The 18,565-nt window shown below is 55.1% G+C and overlaps 8 protein-coding genes across 8 annotated transcripts; 4 read left to right on the top strand and 4 right to left on the bottom strand.

Annotated features, from left to right (window-relative positions):
* Positions 1–155: 155 nt before the first annotated feature.
* F5Z01DRAFT_693965 (pfs domain-containing protein) lies at positions 156–2,021 on the bottom strand (the record flags this gene model as incomplete). Its single annotated transcript, XM_046266233.1, has 1 exon — positions 156–2,021. One exon carries the CDS (start codon positions 2,019–2,021, stop codon positions 156–158), a length of 1,866 nt encoding a protein of 621 aa, XP_046114492.1.
* Positions 2,022–3,974: 1,953 nt separating this feature from the next.
* F5Z01DRAFT_629147 (uncharacterized protein) lies at positions 3,975–5,228 on the top strand (the record flags this gene model as incomplete). The annotated part of the gene is made up of 1 exon (XM_046261645.1): positions 3,975–5,228. One exon carries the CDS (start codon positions 3,975–3,977, stop codon positions 5,226–5,228), a length of 1,254 nt encoding a protein of 417 aa, XP_046114491.1.
* A 1,450-nt stretch (positions 5,229–6,678) lies between these two features.
* Positions 6,679–9,187, bottom strand: F5Z01DRAFT_360051 (uncharacterized protein). Its single transcript, XM_046259287.1, has 5 exons — positions 8,620–9,187; positions 8,148–8,565; positions 7,938–8,095; positions 7,544–7,879; positions 6,679–7,495 (listed from the first exon to the last, which is right to left on the bottom strand). Exons 1-5 carry the CDS (start codon positions 9,060–9,062, stop codon positions 6,745–6,747), a joined length of 2,106 nt encoding a protein of 701 aa, XP_046114490.1. The 5' UTR covers positions 9,063–9,187; the 3' UTR covers positions 6,679–6,744.
* Positions 9,188–10,176: 989 nt separating this feature from the next.
* On the top strand, positions 10,177–12,340 carry F5Z01DRAFT_629226 (amino acid permease-domain-containing protein; the record flags this gene model as incomplete). The annotated part of the gene is made up of 4 exons (XM_046261648.1): positions 10,177–10,336; positions 10,393–11,031; positions 11,089–11,225; positions 11,276–12,340. 4 exons carry the CDS (start codon positions 10,177–10,179, stop codon positions 12,338–12,340), a joined length of 2,001 nt encoding a protein of 666 aa, XP_046114489.1.
* Positions 12,341–12,714: 374 nt separating this feature from the next.
* On the top strand, positions 12,715–13,791 carry F5Z01DRAFT_683812 (uncharacterized protein; the record flags this gene model as incomplete). Its single annotated transcript, XM_046265882.1, has 1 exon — positions 12,715–13,791. The coding sequence occupies one exon, from the start codon at positions 12,715–12,717 to the stop codon at positions 13,789–13,791; it is 1,077 nt and encodes a 358-aa protein (XP_046114488.1).
* Positions 13,792–13,808: 17 nt separating this feature from the next.
* F5Z01DRAFT_360103 (uncharacterized protein) lies at positions 13,809–15,355 on the bottom strand. Its single transcript, XM_046259288.1, has 3 exons — positions 15,032–15,355; positions 14,873–14,974; positions 13,809–14,817 (listed from the first exon to the last, which is right to left on the bottom strand). Exons 1-3 carry the CDS (start codon positions 15,288–15,290, stop codon positions 13,826–13,828), a joined length of 1,353 nt encoding a protein of 450 aa, XP_046114487.1. The 5' UTR covers positions 15,291–15,355; the 3' UTR covers positions 13,809–13,825.
* A 189-nt stretch (positions 15,356–15,544) lies between these two features.
* On the top strand, positions 15,545–16,653 carry F5Z01DRAFT_665886 (uncharacterized protein). The gene is made up of 2 exons (XM_046264193.1): positions 15,545–15,855; positions 15,906–16,653. Exons 1-2 carry the CDS (start codon positions 15,681–15,683, stop codon positions 16,550–16,552), a joined length of 822 nt encoding a protein of 273 aa, XP_046114486.1. The 5' UTR covers positions 15,545–15,680; the 3' UTR covers positions 16,553–16,653.
* On the bottom strand, positions 16,617–17,402 carry F5Z01DRAFT_739870 (uncharacterized protein; the record flags this gene model as incomplete). The annotated part of the gene is made up of 4 exons (XM_046266835.1): positions 16,617–16,790; positions 16,842–17,051; positions 17,103–17,208; positions 17,242–17,402. The coding sequence occupies 4 exons, from the start codon at positions 17,400–17,402 to the stop codon at positions 16,617–16,619; spliced, it is 651 nt and encodes a 216-aa protein (XP_046114485.1).
* Positions 17,403–18,565: the final 1,163 nt, after the last annotated feature.

The raw sequence follows: 18,565 nt of genomic DNA, 5'->3' as shown, positions 1-18,565 counted from the left end.
CCTCGTCAAAAGGTTCCTGAACAGCTCGCTCAAATCAGTCGGCACCTCCTCCAGCTTCTTGCGAGATCGCAATCGTCCGCCCCCATTCTCCTTATTCAGTATTCTCACCACCAAAAAGACCCAGAGAAAAATGCCCGCAGCCTTTTCGAGCATAATCAACTTCTAATCAACTTCAACTCGTTCTTGAGTGCGGGATCCTGAATCCGAAGGCGGTTATCAATGTACTTGTTCAAGTCGGCGGTGTGACCCGGTTGCTTCTCTAATCTCACCGGAATTCCATTGCGAATATCGATATACGGGTAGAGACGGCTAGAGAAGCATACTAAGAGGAGTATCTTGCGTGTAACACAGCTTTGGGTGAGATCTTCGAGAAATTCCAGCATGTCCGTCATCTGCTGCTCATCACACTCGTCGAGAGCATCGACGAAGCAAGTCAGGGTTTCCTCCCTGAGCGAGACCACAGCGTCTCGGATGAGCTCTTTGAGAGCCTTCACTGGCGGACAAGATTCTTCGCCTCGAGGGACTAGTTCTGTATTGTCCAGGATGTGCTGAAGATGGGGAAAGCCCTGGAGGATCTGCAGAAGCAGAGAGCGGTACATGCCGGAGACCGTTTTTTCCAGCGTGTCGCCCCGGGCGTGGAAGAAGAAGGAAATAGTCAGGCTTTCGCCAGAATGGTCACGCTTTCTTGACGTCGAGTAGAGAAACTTCATGAGAGTAGACTTCCCGGCGCCTGGCTTGCCTCGGATCCACAAGAGTCCATGATGGCTCGCCCGTTTGCCATGGTCAAGCCAGTCCTGGTACACGGAGGAATCCAGGAGCCAGTGGCAGGTCTGTTCCTCGTTCTCGCGAATGTCGAACTTGCGTGAATTCATCTGCTGGAACCTCAGGGATTTCAGTAATTGGCGCCGGTGGTCCGTGTGCTCATCCGTGACAGGACGATGAGCCGAGTTAGGCGCCCCCGGCTTCACCTCAATTGCTGTTAAATTCTCCAAGAGGTACCTTGCGTAGGCTGCCGCATTTGCAGCCGCGTACCTCTGCCACTCTTTGGACTTGTGAGAGTCAGAGTAGTCGCAGATGCCTCGGATAGGAAGACAAGCGAGGACATCCATCAAGCCTGCTGCTTCCATCTCGAAGCAGAGAATGTCAAACTCCTCCGCGAGTTCGTCACGAAGTTTCGCATCTGTCGTGAGCTGGTTGCTTGACGCAATGCCGCCGTAATGAATCCTGGGTGCCTGGGAGGATCGGGTGTCTCTCACCTTGAGCATGGACTGGTCACATTCGTCGCACTCGGGTCCCGGAGACACGTGAACATAATCTGATGGGAAAAGTTGATCAGGGGTGCCAGGGTGTTGGTAGTCAGGGAGATTCTTCATCCTTTCTAGGGCGACGGCAGCAACGTTGATGGGTTCTGATTCATGCGAGGCTCGAAGTTTCGTAATGGCCTTGCACAGAGATGAGTCGGGCATCTTGGGGACAGCCGTTCTTTGTATTTTGCCTCCGGTTCGGGCCTTCCCCAAGTCAATGTTCATGACCCTAGTCCCTACTACAACATCGCCCAGGCGGACATCCTCTTTGCTGGGGACGCCACCGCCAACGCCGACCATGAGACCTTGCCGGATAGAGGGAAAGGTCCGGACCAGGTCAGCCAGGACGTGGGCAGCGTTGACTAGACCATATTCATTGGAGGGCAAACCCGCAATCACAATGTTGTGGTCCTGAATGCTGCCCAGAACGTAGGAGTTTTTATCATTCGCAGGCTTGAGTAGCTCCCGGTGGTTTTTGTCCAGCACTGCGATGGCCGCAGCCATCTCGATGTGCAGTGCACATATCCAGGCGATGGTGTAGTGCTCATGATCCAGCGCACTTGTCCCGTCGTGTTGCTCGTACAATGTCTTTTGCCGCTTCGCAGAGGGAGAACGGACTGCGGCATCGTCATCGGAATGGAGTCGACAGGCTGACCGGTTATTCTTGACCGACCGACTGTCGAACGTCGTGCTCTGCAGTTTTTCGACAGCACTCATAGTTGTTCCGGGTGAAGTTAGCGAGCTACGACTGGCGAGGGATTGCCGGCCTGTGAGTTGAGATGAGGATGATAGTCTGAAGTGTTGAACATGAATGCTCTGGAACTTGGAAGTGCAAGATGATGGCAAACAACGAGACCATCAAGCCTGAACGTATATGCAGTTCAAAGGGCGGTGGCCGTGGCAAGGACTCGCTCTTTCCTTGACAAAAGTGCACTTTTCTTCATTAGTACCTGGTAAGGTACGAGACTGTACAGCCCCTTCTGCATGTCTTCATGCATAAGGCTGATCAATCACCGTCCAGGTGGTTGGCGCGCGCGCTCTCAAGTCTCAACCCTGTTGCCGCCCAATCCTCATGCACATTGCGGCAAGGCACTCGCACGGAAATCGCGGTGACCTCCATGTCATGAGATCAAACAGGCAAAGCCTTCTCGAACGAGTCTGCGACCAATTGCATGTGACAACGTAGTCGTCTTGTCTGCACCTTGAGACACGCGAGTGCACTTTGGCCTCAATCGCATCACTATGCTCGACACTGTTGGCTTTCAAGCGAATAGGCTGATGGGGCCCGGGAGCCTTGTGTCCATCCAGCATGCTGCATGATCCAGGTTCTAGGTCTCAGGACCTTCAAGCCTCAAAGGCGCGTGGACGTTGCAGCCGCCTGCAGGAGGCTTGGCCCATGGGGGCCAGAATTCCTGGCGTTGTTGTCTGTTCCTTGCGAAGGCGACTGTCTGTCCGTCTGTCCTGCTCTCGTTCGTCAGGTTGCCGTTGATAACTTGATATAATGCTTTGGCTCTGCCAGCCATCCAAGATGAGGTCGAATCGGATTACACGGATTTCCGCCCGCCACGCGACTGTAGTCGACCGGACGTGGTCAGACAAGTTACACCAACGCGATTTTGGGCATCGCCCAGACGGGATCGCATTCTGTGTCATGCCGTGGAACGCGAGGAGTCCGGGGTATATATACGCGAGAGCGACTACATGATCAACATGGCTCTGCAGAGGCAGATTTTGAACATGAATGCTGCGCTGTTTGCAAATGCCTGGCAGGCTGACAACCCATCACACAATGACCATTTCCAAGTCCTGCGCATCTGCACAATGAGTGTCGAGGACTCGAGTCTCGAGCCCTCGGGGATACTCGTCCAATGTCCGCAGTCCCAGAAACTTGGGGGCGCCGTCACTTGAATCATCTTCGACATCAGGAGGGTTTTATTAGTCCTTGCAAGTAGATAAGCCTCAATTCGCCCAAGTGACCCAACCACGGCCGTCACATCTGCAGCCCAGAGGCCCCAGACCGTCCTGCGAGGTGTCTGCATCAGCCCAGGCGTCTTCCACTTGAGCCACGGGCCCTTTAATTGACAGACCGGCTGAAACATAAAGTTGGCATTATTGAAGGATCAATTATCAACTACGCTAGATTTCAATGTGGCGTACACCGAAGTGTTGCGAGTCAGGTTCCCTCCCGAGGTCACAAGCGCAAAACGGCAGTCTCGACTCTCCGCCCGGCCGCTATAAAGGACACTATTGATTCTCCTAAAGCAGTGTTGCCGAACGCTTTTCCCCAGCTTTCATGTTACATTCAAGGGTGACTCTCTTCGTGGGGTGACTACACTCGCGTGGCAGATGAGCTGAGTGAAGGTTTACCTAATATATACCGAGTTTGTTCGCACTACGGATGCGTAAGTTAAGATGGCCAGAACAGATGGCTGCCGCGAGTTAGCTGCTGAACGCTTACATGACACTCCACTACCTTGGTCGAGGCATAACTATCACACAAACAAGATAAATAGCCAATGCTTGCATCCAAGTATCTACTTTCCCGTCTCTCTCAGCCAACACGCTTGATGCCCATATCCGCGTCCCACCTATCAACCTCTTTCATTGGCTGCAGCACTTGCAATCTTCTCCATTGACTCAATTTATCTATCCCTATCTCTCCCGGAGAAGATGAAGTTTAACACGTTGTCTGTCCTATCAGGACTGCTCCTGGCTAGCCTCCCCGGTCAAGTGGTAGCTACTACCGGGACCTGTTCGGGTGTGGATGCTACGACCTGCAACTGTCCCAACACTGCTGTCAAGAGATACCAGGCGCGATCTTACACCTACCCAGAGTCTCTGTTCCCTCGAACGGGCGACTCATGCCCTGATGGCACACCCAGCTGCTGCACTCACTATGGACCTGGACCACTGCAAGTGTCAGAAGACACGAGCCAAGCCGATCTTCAATGCGGCAAGAAATTCGGCGACGATCAGCAGGATGTCACCAACGGTGTCACTTACACGATTGAGGACTGCCCCGCAAACGGAGCATACGCCGGGAAGAAATGCCTTCATGTTGCCATCAGCCCTGCGGCTGGTGTGCAGGTGACGGACATCCACTTGCAAGTAGACGATGCCCCGATTACGCTCAACACGAAGCTGGGGACATGGGCCTTCAACAAATACTGCACAACCAACCCTACTGAGTGTTGGGTCCCAACCGATAGCATCATTGCTACGTTCCCGTACCCCAATCCCTCGTCCCTCTGCGATCGCACAATCTATGTCGCAGTTGGCGTTTCTATTTCTACAGCAGGCTCTGGCTCTGCAACCTGCTTCAACAAGGGGACAACCATCGGCTCCGGTAACTGGTTCATGTACGTCCAGCTAAACCTCGAGTGCCCAGAGATTTGCGTCGATCAGTGTTGCTGCCCGTCCACGCCACCTCCTACACACACCTGCGACATTGGCACCGCATTCGGCTATGGTGATGACTTCAAAAACCTCAACGGAAATCCTGTCGGGCCAGCTGTGTGTAGCGCCAATCGTTGGGGTTGGTACTTCACGCCCACCAAAGCTACATTGAGCTCGGGCATCACTGGAACACTGATTGTCGGTGCCGGTGGCAACGACGTCGACAAAGGAATCCCTGTGGGAACCTGGTCAGCTCAACTCATTGGTTCCCAGTTCAGCTTTGCGTATGAGTTGTACGAACATTTCGATCTGTCCTCGGTACATGTCTATGCTTCGTGCGCATCGCCCACAAAATGTGCCCCCGGACAGTATACATTCAAGGACGACAATCTGAGTGGTGACTCGGACACTTCGTACGTCAAGAACTTTGCGATTGATGGCACCTGTTCAACCTACTATGTTATCTTCCACGCCTCGGTCAACAAGCAGCTCCCCTTGAGTGAGTCCTGCCCGTCGGCAGTGGAGTAAAAAGTCATATTGCAGAACGGGAATCCCGGTGGTTGTTACCGTCTTTGAAACATTGGTCCTGTCCTGTTTATAAGGTGAGAGTTTGACCAGACTGAAAAAAAGGTTTCTTGATTACGCTACATATCGTGAATTTCAAGGCAAGGTTGCATAGTAAGTCATTGCATGGTAATTAATTGATCCGTCTTCTTTAAGCTATACTTCATCGTGAATCCTTGTCTGATCGTCGTCGACCTGTGCCCGGTAGTTCAAACTTCGATGGCTTGGAGCGACGGCTCGACTACCAACCATAGAGATACGCGGTTCAAGGAGCACTCCATGGTTACATCGTACTTGAGACCTTGATTCTGGGCTGTGTCCAGTGCGACGCATATGGACCCCTCCCAAAGTCCGCCCAAGGCATACTTCAGTCAGCTTTATCAAGTCTCTTTTGGGTTTCGGACGTCACCTCGGAGACGTGACTTTGCGAATGAGTGTACAAGTACCCAGTCAGCCTTGCGTTCTAATCCATGCTCAAGAGGTACACGTTGCACTTGTGATGAGATCGACACCTACTCCCACCAATATACCCAAGTCATGTCCTCTTCCAACTATAGATGAGACAAATTCTGTCCAAAAAAAATTCCGAAAGCTTCTTCAACCACCCTTATCCTCCCCACAAGGCGACAGCGGATTGTGCGAGCAAGCCCTGCGTCCCCAGTCAACAACCCAGACAGCTCAACGCTGCCAGTAGTCCAAGAGTAAGACTCGAGCCGTGTCGACGGCCTCTTTTGCCCACTCACCAGCTGGCAGCACACGATCATTGCCTCAAGAGCCAGACGATGATCCAAGTCGACGGGAATACGGTACAACAGAGCCACCACGTACGACGGAGCCTTCCCAACCCGCCATCCTGCGCGCATCTCATTCCGAACCGAATGTCGCTACAAGACCCTCGCGTCGAATGAAACGAATCATGGGCAGTTTGATTACCCACGCTAAATTTGATCAGAAACTGGCACAAGAGCTCCGTAACTTTGACGTGGAATCCTTGGACGAGCGGAAGAAGACTTCAATTACGTCTTCTCCATGTCTCATACGGACGCTTCTGAAGGTGTATTTTTCAAAATTGACTAACAGTCGTGGGTGCGACGAAGCGGCAGCAAATGGCAGAAAAGCTCATCCTTGCGGAATTAGCCCCTTATCGGTACCACCTTATATGCGACTGGGACACAAAGCACAGATAATACGTCCAGGGGGTGACGGCGACCCAAGTCGTAAAAGCCAGCAACGCTGGACGCATTTCTGCGAGGCCAAAACCCGTGATGCCAAGGGAAAGCTTCATCTTTTCTGGGAGGCTCGTCTCAGAAAGCTGGCCCAGCTCGAAGCAGGAAGAAAGCCGAGCTGACGAAGGTGTTGACGTTGGAGCCGCCGAGCACTACGGAGCGGAGCCGGAACCCATTCACGTTCTCATAGCATCCGCCGGCTCATCGTGGCAAAAACCAACCGGCGCGAGAAGCGACGACAAAGCCTGACAGTATCATCTGCGCAGATGCTCTAGCCCATCTCCGTGGCGATGGTATTCCACCATGGATCTCCTGTACAGGACCTTGACGATCCCCAGCAGCCCCTGGTGTTTCCGCCCGATACACGCGTTGACGTCCACCTCGGTGCGGAGGCTGCAGTCGCACAGACAGCCCATCATTCTGTGCCGGGCCCCCAAGTCGGGGAAGATGATGCTGACACGAAGCAGGTCATCCCACCTGGGCATTGCGCGGGGCAGTGACAGCACGTTCCATGCGGACGCGCTTCCCAGCTTGTGTGCGTCGAGTGCACCAAGTTTCAACAAGCCCCTGCTTTTCTCCAGGCTGCTGATCCGACAGTCGGGGTTCTCTCGGCACTGACATCTGTCTGGATTCACGTCGGTATCGTCGTTGAGTATAATGGTCACAATGGATCGGCTCTTGGCGTCATCGGACCGAGTGAACAGGACGAGGAGCGGCGGACTGGGAAGCCGGCGCATGATGCCGTAGCCTAGGCCTGTGTTGGCGGCTTTGTTGTCCAGCCGGACCGCCACGGTATCGTCCGAGCCAGAGCTACCTCCACTGCTGACGGAAGTTATAGATGGCGCCCACCCTGTGGAGGTAGAGCTAGTCCTACGTCGGAAGCCCTGCGGCTCTGGCTCTAGTTGTGACTGCCGTTGGCTGTTGAATGGTATCCAGATCTGCACTGTGACATTTTCAATGGTTTTCCTGTTCCCTCCCCTTACGAACGCGGCTCGAGCCCGTGACCTGTGCCTGATTAGCTGGCATCCCCCTAGAACGTGTGGCGTGACTTACTCCATACAGGCGCTGGCGACCTCGTATCCTGTGAGATACTGTTGGAACAGGAGAAGGCTCTCCAAGTTGAAAAATGTATACCGGTAAGACCCGTAGCCGTTCTCGAGCACGAGGGCTAGTGGTGGGCGATGGGCACCGTCGGGGACAGGGTCGGCATATATGGGAATGAGAATAGCGGTGCGAATGTCAAGATCGACGAGCCGAGGGCTGTGTGTGCTGCTCGTGTATTCAAAAGGGCTACATTCCTCCATAATGCGGAATCTATGCCCGAGTTTCAAGTGCCTGTGCAGGGAGAGCGTACTGCAACCTCCCACCTTTGCATCGGCCACGACTGACCTGGGAAGAACATTAGGGCTTGATTTCCACGGCGACATTGCTGCACATGAGAACTCACAATTTGATCAGAAGCTCGTAGTCTGTCGTTGCTGCTGGAGGCGGAGTAGGTCCGAGAACACTGTCCGTCGGCCATATGATAAAGGCGTCATCATCGAGGTCGAACACACTGGGAGACTGCAGCTCGTCCTTGAACTGAAGACATTCGTGCGATAGATCCTGCCACTGTCAGCTCAGATGATCGAAAACGGTCGCACTGGATCCATCTTACCGCCTCGAGCGCCCTGATATAGCCAGGCCAGTGCGACAGTCGCGACGCATTTTTCATTTCGTCCGACTCCTTCATGAGATTGATCAAGTACTGGCACTTGACAAGCCGGACCGAAGGCGTTGGCGAAAGATGGGCAAGCGTTTTCTTGAAATGCTTGAGAAAGCAGTCCACCATTTCGGAGAGAGTCGGCGGTCTCCCCATCTGGTGATGTTGAAACATGTTGTCAAGCGTACGCGCGAGCCGGCTTGGTATAACAATCGGGTTTGTTTCTTCCTCAGCGCGTCGTCGCAAGTCGGAGGCCACTTCGGGAAATTTCTGCTCGATCAGGCTTTGAAGATGCCTGTCGATCGATAGGATATTCGAGTCTATGCTTGTCAACCTCTGATCTAGGTGGCTGTGCAGGTTGGTGATGAGATCACTGCCGACAAATCAGCCAAAGCTCGGCGCGCGTCTCGCTACAAGGTGATTGTACATTTGAAGAGGCCTTAGGACATGCTCAATCCGCATGTTGTGCATTTGGATGCGACTGCGCAGGTGGTTAACACGCGGCACGGCGTTGAGGTTCCAGTGAATGTTGGTCAACGGTCCCGTCGTCTGGGCATAGCGAGAGTTTTCGACTAGGAATTCCATGCAAGCGCGCAAAGTGTCGCTGTAGTCGCCAATGATTTCGTTGAGAGATCTTCTGTCGCCGATCGTCGTACCGTTCCTGGTCGCGCCGTGTGCCACTGGCGACTGCAGTGCTCTCGTAATCGCTTCATCGAGTTGTCGGAGGCTCGCGTGGAGGGTATAGACATCGGCCCCGAACGCGCTGTAATTCTCGCCGGCATTGTGCTCAGGACTCCAGCCGTAGTCGTAGACGGTCCATGCGAACTCGGCCAGCTTCACCACCTCGCCAATCTGGATGGGTCCGGCCATGATGGACGTCAATCGAGCGGGATTAGGCGCAGTCGCATCTGGCCCGTGGGAGACTGTCGGAGCCCAGGAGGATGAAAGTCTGGAAGATCAAGTCGCGGGTGAGATGGGCGTGAGCTACTCATGCAGCAAGTCGAGTTCGTCCACCACAACGTCACGCGGGCAGTGCAGACACGTAGACACGCAAGCAGACGCGACTTGGAAGCTCCTGGAAATTTATTCTATCTTTTGACTGCAGGAACGGGAGATGCCTGTCATCGAGGTGAGACCAACAGTGACGGGTGAAGATAAGAAAGTACAGATGGAGGGAAGGCGTGACCAGACAAGTTGACAAGCCGGTCTACTGGACTGCGCCTCACTCTCGTTGATTGCCAGGCATCGCCAGTCCAGACGAACTCACAATGGGCAGTGTCAGACTGCCAGTGCCAGGCGCATGGCGACTCGAATCGTGGGGGCCTCCTATGAGTCCTATCCGGTCTGTCGCATCGCGTGCCAACCTCTCTCTTCCGGCCAGCAACATGTTCACGCCCTTTGCTCGCTTGCTTGCTCCCGCTCCATTCGAGCTTCCGGCGGGATGGGATCAGCGGACCACGATGTGGCGTGCAGGCGTCTGCAAGGCAGAATGCAGCCCAAGGGCCAAGAGCCAAGCCCATTGGCCATGTTGTTTTCAGCTCTAGGAGTCTTGCAGCTTGCTGCATCCACATCCTGGCAATGGAGTCGTGAGCTGAGTGAATAGTCGCGTGCGCAGCCACCTTTGCTATCACACGCAGCTAAACTGCTAGTACGTACCAGGTATGCAGCTGCCTTCGCCAAGCCTTAAGGCTGTCCGTCTCCAGTCATCCCCAAGCACGTTATGAACTTATAATGCTTATCGGCTTAGCTCCCGTCTGTACTCTGTCCAATATAATACTCCATGCGCGCACATGTCCACGTTTGTCTTGGGTTGTGAGACACGCTGACGATCACTTCGGCTCCTTGCACACCGTACCGCCGGACAATCGAGCATCTTCTCCACGATTATTCCCCTTATTCTCGCTACAAGTGAGACAGACATAGCATGGCTGATCCGCTTGTGTGGCTTCCTAGAGAAGATGTTGCCCACACGCAGCAGCCGCACATGTTCCTGGCGCCACAAGACGACGACAACGACAATGACCTTATTCGACGCGTCACAGGCGCGCCGATTAACAAAAACGACTTTGTCACGAGGGCCCCAAAGGAGCCCTTCCGTCTCAATTTCATAGATGCTCTCTGTCTCGTTGTGAACCGAACGATTGGTTGGTCCACACGTCCAGTCTCTCAACCACTGCACTCAAGCTGACCTCGCGGACAGGCACCGGCATCTTCAGCGGACCACAAGAGGTGATGAAGGGCGTCAAGAGTCCCGGTCTGGCCATGCTCATGTGGGTTCTCGGGTCCATCTACAGCATCTCCGGCGCTCACGTCTTCATCGAATACGGCCTCAACGTCCCACGCTACGTGATTGACGGCGTGGAGCAGGCCGTCCCGCGTTCCGGAGGCGAGCTGCACTACTTGTCATTCGTCTTCCCGAGCCCGAGCTACGGCCAAGGCACCGTCCTGCTGAGCGGCGTCCTCTTTGGCATCAGCTTCATCTGCGTGGGCAACATGGCGAGCAACTGCCTGGACTGCGCCCTGCGTATCATGCAGGCCGGCAACCCGACAAAGACGGAGCTGGAATTGAACAAAGGGGCCATTTACGGCATCGCCATCGTCATTGCCACCTTGACCTGCTTCATACACGCCTTTTCCCGACGAGGGGGGATCCTGCTGAACAACTTTCTCGCCTTTGTCAAAGTTTGCTTTCTGCTCGCGATTATTCTTTCCACGTGGATCAAGGCTGGTGGTTCTGCAGGAATATGGGCGTTTCGGAAGGATTTCGACACCTACGTCGACGTCGATGCGCAGGTCAGCACGGATCAAAGCGGCTATACCCAAGCATTCTACACGGTTGGTACGTGAGCGTGTGCCTCCGTTGGCGTTGTGCTGGTTTCAGAGCTGACACGAACAGTCTTCGCCTACTTTGGCTTCTATCAGCCCACATATGTCCTTGGCGAGATTAAGAATCCTCGGAAGAATCTTCCCAAATCCATATGGTGGGGTTTGGGCATCGTGTCAACTCTCTACTTGGCTGTCAATGTCTGCTATGTGCGTATTTTCACCAATCATGGCCTCCCCCAACATACTGACCATCGCAGATGATTGTGGTACCGCCACGGGCGCAGTTGAACAACAACGTAGCCCAAGCCTTCTTTGCGAGAATCTTCGACGACAGCGTCGCTGCCAAGAGAACCATCAGTATCCTCCTCGCCATCTCGTCCTTTGGCAACATTGTCGTCTGGACGTTTACCGCCGCACGCATGAAGCAGGAGATTGCCAAGAAGTGCTTCATCCCTTTCGCCAGCTTCTTTGCCAAAAACAAGGACCTCAGCCTCGGTCGACTGCTGCTCTGGCTCGAAGGCAGCAAACACGATAAACAGAGGAAGAATCGAAGGTTTGGATTCCTCGAACCAGCTAATCACCAAGAGAAAACACCCGTGGGGGCTCTGTGTCTGCACCTCGCGACCTGCGTCATCCTGATCTTGACAACCTTTGGCATGACACCGAGCAATGCGTATGTTTTGCTGAGCAGGCTTTTGTGCTACGTTCTTGCCGCGTTCTGTGGAGTCTTTCTTGCCCTTGGTATTCTCATCTTGCGCTTCAGGGGTCCACCACAAACAAACCTGGACAGCCCAGAGGGTCCTGGCCAGCCATCGGCCACAAAGACCTGGGCTGAAATGACCAGCGATACAGTCAACCCGAAACTGAGCATTGTATGCTCATTTCTCTACCTCGTGGGGAATCTTTCCCTAATCATCATGCCTTGGATTAAACCTCGCTCGCCCGCCGCAGCAGCAGCGAAGCCAGCAGCTTGGTACGTCGTGCCGACAATTTCCCTGAGCATCATCGCATTCTCTGCCCTGTGGTTCCTAGGTTTCTGTGCTATCACAGAGTACAGGAGCTACTCGGGCCGGAAGAAATTTGTATATGCGGCGCTCCCCGTATTCGACTGGGCACACCGGAGCCAGCCTGAGCTGGGGCGGATTTTGAAGCACGAGACCATCACGAGACGATGGGAGGCCACGGAGACGCATGAGCTGCAAGCGCCCACAACAGCGGCTGAAAAGGGACCGCTACAGGCTGTCTCTGGCATGGAGATGCGGCGTGGGACTTTGCATCGGCGCACATCCAGCGAGGACTTACAGAATACCGACTTTGCCTAATATGGCTTAGCCAGTCCATTTATTTGACTCCATTTTTCCCGAGCGATCTCTTACCATATTAGGAAATGAGTCTGCCATTGGTCAGCTTGATCTTCTAGCTCCGTACGGCCTTGTTAACTCCCTATGTCCGAGCTTCCACAGCATCATACTACAAGTAATACTTGACGTATGCCGACACACGTCGAGATGCCAGAGTGATGTTTCCGAATGTGGTAACAAGTCTCTCATTGGTTACGTTCTGCCACGAGGAGACGAACGGTGAGCACGACCAAAGACACGGTGCCCTCGAAATGTATAAGAAGGACAATTTCCTCGCGTCTGACTATCATCACCAACCAGTTCACTCAACTATTCTTCACAATCAGAGAAGTACAATGGCCGCCACCACACACCCTGAGTACAACATAGATACCGAGGGCCTGACCGTGGCCCGGGACTTTGCCGACCGCATCCACGGCAAGACCATCCTCATCACGGGCGCCAACCTGGAGGGCATTGGCTTCTCGACAGCACAGGCCTTTGCCTCGGGCTCGCCCGCCCAGCTGATCCTGTGCGGTCGCAACCCGAGCAAGGTACAGGCCGTCATCGACGCCCTCAAGGCAGAGTTCCCCGCCGTCGACTACCGCTCTCTCCAGGTCGACCTCAGCCGCCAACAGTCCGTCCGTGCGGCCGCCAAGACGCTCCTCGCCTGGGACGACGTCCCCGCCGTCCACATTGTCGTCAACAGCGCCGGCATCATGTGCGTCCCCGAGCGTACCCTCTCCGAGGAGGGCATCGAGTTGCACTTTGCCACCAACCACATTGGCCACTGGCTCCTGACCAATCTCATCATGCCCAAGCTGATCAAGGCAGCCGAGTCCAGCCCAAGGGGCGACGTGCGCATTGTTAACGTCAGCTCACGGTCGCCGACGGGATCCGGTCCTCGCTTCAGCGATATCAACTTTGAGGTCAAGAATGGCGATCTCCCCGAGGAGGAGAAGCCAGACGAGGCCATGTTCCGCTTCTGGGGGTACGAGAACATCATGGACAAGGCCTACCTGCCGCTGGATGGCTACAGCCGCAGCAAAGTCGCCAACGTGCTCTTCAGCGTCGGCGCCACCGACAGGCTGTACGAGAAGTACGGCATCCTGTCAATTGCCCTGCATCCGGGCATCATCGGCACCGACCTGGCGCGCGCCTTTCCAGAATCCGAGAAGAGGGCGATGGAGGCCGCGTTCGCGTCGGGCAAGACGAAGAAGAGGCCGCTTTCCATGGGCGCGTCCACCAGTCTGGTGGCCGCGTTGGATCCGAAACTAAAAGTCGAGAGCAAGCCTGGCCAGGAGAACTATGGCGTGTACCTCGAGGACTGTCAAATCAGCGATAGAGCCCGCCCGGCAGCGGTGTCGAGCCAGAATGCTGATATTCTGTGGTCTCTGTCGGAGAAATTGGTGGGACAGACGTTTTCTTGGTGATGCAGTAGATAGATAGCACGTAGATATGTCCTCATTACACATTCCCTCGCAATTGATCCCATACTTCGCGTCCGGGTTGATCGTGCAGCTTGTTAATCCATGGGAATCGCTGGAGTCTGGCGCGCGCCTCGGTCCACGTGGTGAGGCGCAAGTAGGACGCTGTCTCGGAGAGCATGGGTCGCAGCCACGCGGCGACTTGATCGTCGCCCAACGTCCAGATAGCCCCCATCATCATCAGCCATAGTCGCCATTCACTCGCCTCGTCACAGATGGTCCGAGCGAGCGTGTCTTTCAGACGCTGTGTGGCCAAGGTGCAGTCGAGCACGCTCTTACTGTCGTGCCTCAGGAAAATACTCATCGCAAAGAGCAGCAGACCCGTGTGACACGTCGCACGGAGTGGCGACACCAGAGGAGGACCGTCCATGGGGCATGTCCGCAAGAGCCGGAAGCCAATGGATAGGAAAATCTCCTGGAACGCAAAAAGCCCAACCGAGCCTGCGCCCCGGTCCTGATTGAACAGGTGGCCCAGGCTCAGCGCATCAACAAGCACCTCACGCAGTGCACCGCCCAGGTCCGACTCTGGATGCCGCACCATGGCCGCAGCTTCCTCGCGGTCCATCGCACAGCCCTGACGACGCAGCGTCTGCCGGACCTCGGCCAGGTTGTCTCGGAAAAAAGCCGTCTGTCCGCCATACTGGAGCGCATAGACCAGGTCCATCTTGCAGATCTTCATGAGCAGCGGGGGATTATGCTCGAGCTGGTCGAGTCCCCCGCGCAGCTCGACCATCCTCCTCAGGCCTGCAATGTGAATCGTAGCGCCCGAAAGATCGCCCCGTAGATGCTCCTGGTTGACAAGGGAGATGACAATGGTCACGGTCGAGTCGGCCAGCGCGTCCGGGCTGAGGATGCGCTGCTGGACGCGCGCAAATGTCTTGGCCAGGTTTGTCAGGGCTCTGGGGGAGGTTTCGCCGCGACCGAGGTAGGTCTCATTGGCAGCCTGCATCATGGCCAAGTTGCATTCGAACGCTACGTTTGTTAGCATGCCTTGATCAGTGCAAGATTGGGTCCCCGGGGCGCAGACTTTCTGTATCGGCAAAGAACAGCTTGAGCCACATGCGCTTGCTGTCGTCGAGGGAGAGGCCGAGCTGCATGGGATACATGCGCTCGGTGGTGAAGTGAAAGACTGCCGCGCGTTAGTAACAATCGTTTTGAAACGCACGCGCGAAAGAGACCGGCTCACATTCATGGATCACACGCAGAGACTGAGGCGAGACTTCCACGGGCAGGCCGACCAGCTGGAAGGCTATGCTGAAGGTCTCATCTGCCGCACCGGGGTACCACTGTTTTTGCTCTTTCCCATGGGACACAATGTCCAGGCGTGAGGGTCGCTTGATCTTTCGTCCTGCATTCTTGCCTTTCATCACATGCTGGCGTATCTGCCGCTTCGCGATGCGGTCATGTTGTGCTCCTTGGTCGACGAAAAGGAACTGCGTCGCCATGTCGAGTGCCCTGCATTCTGAAGTGTGCTGGATGCCACCGCGAGAGGTGCTGAGAAGTGGTGAAGTGAAGCACAGTCAGATCGGAGTTACGTGAGGCACAAGTCCGGCGATATTCATGTAACCGATGGACCCAGTACGGAGTACGTGCATAAATGTATGCAACCGCCCTCCAGTACAGGGTAGGCGACTATCCTCGGATCATATCCGTGAGACTCGGCCGTGAGCGTCCACTTTGAAATTTGCCAAGCGAAATTGCGCAATTCGTCGTCGCAATGGTGTTGCTCCGGAATTCGCTGCTCGACAGTGTCCAGTCATGGATATCAATTCCAACCCAGGAGTTTTCCTGTAGACACGCGCTTCTTTGAAGGTCGTACGCGCGCTCACTCCAACATGGCCAAGGACAGCCCGTCTCAGCAGCGACCTGCAGGGCGCGGCATGCAGCATGCCTCGCGCGAGATCAACCCCAATCTCGCAGATCTGCCCATGCTCATGTGCAGTTTCCTCTCCGGGCTTGTCGACGCTGCATCCTTCAATGCCGCCGCCGTCTTTGTCTCGATGCAGACGGGTGCGTTCCATATGTCCAACATCTTGACCCTCAGCTACTGACACCCCCAGGCAACACCGTCTTCATCGCTCTAGGCGCTGCCAGCCTCCCAGCGGGTGACGCGAGACGATGGCTTCGCGCTCTGGTCTCTGTCGCCTCGTTCCTCACGGGCTGCACCTTTTTCGCCAGCATGTCGCGTCTGCTGGGGCCCCTCCGTCGCTCGACCTTGTTCGCGTCCTTCTTCTTGCAGACGCTGCTGCTTGTCGTGTGCGCCAGCCTCGCGCAGACCAACGTGGCGCCCGCGTTCGGGATCGCCAACGTGGACCCCTTTGCGCACGTCGATTTGCAAGAAAAGCAGGCCCGTGACGACCAGTGGGCGGTCTACCTCACGGTGGCGCTGCTCGCGTTCCAGTCGAGCGGGCAGATTGTGCTGAGTCGCGCGCTGGGCTTGGGTGAGATTCCCTCGGTGGTGCTGACGTCGCTGTACTGCGATCTCGTGTCCGATCCGAATGTGCTGCAGAGCTCGAATACGAAGCGCAACAGGCGCGCGCTGTCTGTGGTGCTGTTCATGATTGGGGGCATTGCTAGTGGATGGTTGCAGAGGACGGTCGTGGGCGTGCGTGGCGTGCTGTGGATTGCAGCTGGGATCAAGCTGGTGATTGCCTTTGGGTGGCTCGTATGGAAGGGCAAGAGTAAAGAGGGGGCTGACGCTTCATAAGGTCATTTTTATAGACTTAGACATAGACATGGACGCGGACCTCACGCAAGTATAGACATAGACACTAGACAATTCCCAATTCCAGACACCTCCTCGCTCCATCTTTTACATCGCAAAGGGGTTCAAGTCTCTTCCACTGCTCTCGAGAAGGCTTGGGCCAGGACGAGGCCAGAGTAGAGGGCGGCCGTGCGCAAGCGAGCTCGCGGGGCGTGTACCAGCACCACATGAGAAAGACGGCCTGCGTGTGATGTACGTCCTTGACTAGTCGGAGAGGTACTGAGAAACGTACAGCGAGAAACAATGGTGCTCCAATGATATCCAGAACAAAGTGGACGGCCATCAGGCTTCCATCGCTCGTGCACGCAGCTGTGGCGGCGGAAATGGCCGACCAGAGCATCGCAGCCGTCGGGAGATAGAGGGCAGGACGGACGCGGGTGGTCAACATGTTGGACGATAGTTGGGCCAGCATGTAGCCGGCTGTCAAGTCGGCGACAGCAGTCTGCTTTGGTCAGCGCTGTTCACACGACCATAGACAAAGGCTGATTAGTACCTGACAGTCGCCATCCTTGAGGTTGAGATCCTGGTTGAACGTGCTCAGTCGGGCCTGCGGATTGTTGTTGCGGTTCAGGTAGTTGTAACTCGTAGAGGATCCATAGCTGGGGCAGCATCGTCATTTCCAGTCGACGGACAATCTTCCTGTTGAGCGCTTCCCCGCGGCGAGTCCTAGCTGCTCGATATGGTTGAGCGCTGGGCCTTCTCGTCGACGTGGGAGGGGACAGCCTCGACGATCATTGTCGTGTGCCACCGGCGCGTGTGCGGGTGTCTCTGAGATCTTGTCGTTGATGGCCATGGCCGTGGAGGGGCAAGATGGTCGTCAAGAGCAGGTTGCCTCCAGCACCAGCTCAAGAGGGACCCAATCTTAGGGACTCTTGCCAGGCCTGGCCAATCCAACCAGCCCCATGGGCAGAGCTCCAGTCCCCAGGCTCAAGATGACTCACGCACTTTATTTACACGATGTGTCTTTCCGGCAATCCCCCAGCCAAGTCCATTGATCAGCGGGTGTCTTTTGGAGGCAAGCTTCTCCCTGGGAGTCCAGTCCACTGCCGGACCGCGTGGCTCAACAGGCAGAGCGAAGGATTATGTAGTACGTAGTGCCCATCCCACACGAAGCAAGTGCGATACCTCTGCACTCTCAAGCACGTTGAGCAGCGATCGAGCGTGGAATGGGTGTCGAGACGACCTATACTCGCCCCAATGGGAGGATTGTGTGAGCAGGGGTTGGCTGCCGGATCGATTCAAGCTTAACTTGGCCCTTCGGGGGCCGCCATGTCCCGACACACATTCTGCTCCAAAAACATGTAATACCTACGTAACCCCAGCGACTACCAGAGAGTGGCTGAGGATATCTATTGGAGCCGCATATTTCCCCATCCACTTGGACAAGAGAGCGACCACACGGGCCATGGTTCGATGACTCGCGTCATCTGTTCTGGCGAGTCCACTCAACGCTTCCATGAGGCCAAAGCTGGAGTGACCAAAACACGAGAGGGTTGCAACGTGTCTCGGGGTAGAAGAATGGCATGATCTGGGGCAGGCTTGGCTCTTTGTCTAGGGTCAAGACTCAACATGAAGACTGGACGTTACCAACGACCACCGACCGAGTCGTCACTTGGCATGGCTGGTCAGTGGTATTGACCTAGATAGGGCCTGTTGGAATGTTTCATTCTTACTGTGCACTTGCAGCGAGATATACATAGTTAGTTTCGGTCCTTTTTGTGATCTACGCAGGTTTTCTTTCCCATTACTCGGCTCTATAGTTGAAGATATAGTCAAGGACGAAGCGTATGATATTATTTTGAGCCTTGTTGACTTTGAAGAAAGCAAGCCCTGGGTTTTCATGGACCCTGGAATATCGGCAAATTTGTGCTTGTAAATTGATATATTGCGAGGGTATTAAAATGATGGTGTTTTTCGTCAAGAGTGTGGTTGCTGCAAGCCCCCTAAGTACGGCAT

Source organism: Emericellopsis atlantica, assembly GCF_019669845.1.
Source record: "Emericellopsis atlantica unplaced genomic scaffold F5Z01scaffold_35, whole genome shotgun sequence".
Lineage (NCBI taxonomy): Eukaryota > Fungi > Ascomycota > Sordariomycetes > Hypocreales > Bionectriaceae > Emericellopsis > Emericellopsis atlantica.
Note: the sequence above shows the minus strand (reverse complement) of the source record. Positions and strands in the feature narration are given on the sequence as shown.

What these genes read in the sequence shown, in the direction of transcription:
- F5Z01DRAFT_360051 (XM_046259287.1), bottom strand. Translation starts at nt 9,062, where the DNA reads ATGGCCGGACCCATCCAGATTGGCGAGGTGGTGAAGCTGGCCGAGTTC. An exon ending in GTCCTAAGGCCTCTTCAAAT is followed by an intron (nt 8,566 to 8,619) that starts GTACAATCACCT and finishes ATTTGTCGGCAG; the next exon opens with TGATCTCATCACCAACCTGC. An exon ending in ATATCAGGGCGCTCGAGGCG is followed by an intron (nt 8,096 to 8,147) that starts GTAAGATGGATC and finishes TGACAGTGGCAG; the next exon opens with GATCTATCGCACGAATGTCT.
- F5Z01DRAFT_360103 (XM_046259288.1), bottom strand. Translation starts at nt 15,290, where the DNA reads ATGGCGACGCAGTTCCTTTTCGTCGACCAAGGAGCACAACATGACCGC. An exon ending in TCTGCGTGTGATCCATGAAT is followed by an intron (nt 14,975 to 15,031) that starts GTGAGCCGGTCT and finishes AACGCGCGGCAG; the next exon opens with TCTTTCACTTCACCACCGAG. An exon ending in GTTCTTTGCCGATACAGAAA is followed by an intron (nt 14,818 to 14,872) that starts GTCTGCGCCCCG and finishes TAACAAACGTAG; the next exon opens with CGTTCGAATGCAACTTGGCC.
- F5Z01DRAFT_665886 (XM_046264193.1), top strand. Translation starts at nt 15,681, where the DNA reads ATGGCCAAGGACAGCCCGTCTCAGCAGCGACCTGCAGGGCGCGGCATG. An exon ending in CTTTGTCTCGATGCAGACGG is followed by an intron (nt 15,856 to 15,905) that starts GTGCGTTCCATA and finishes TGACACCCCCAG; the next exon opens with GCAACACCGTCTTCATCGCT.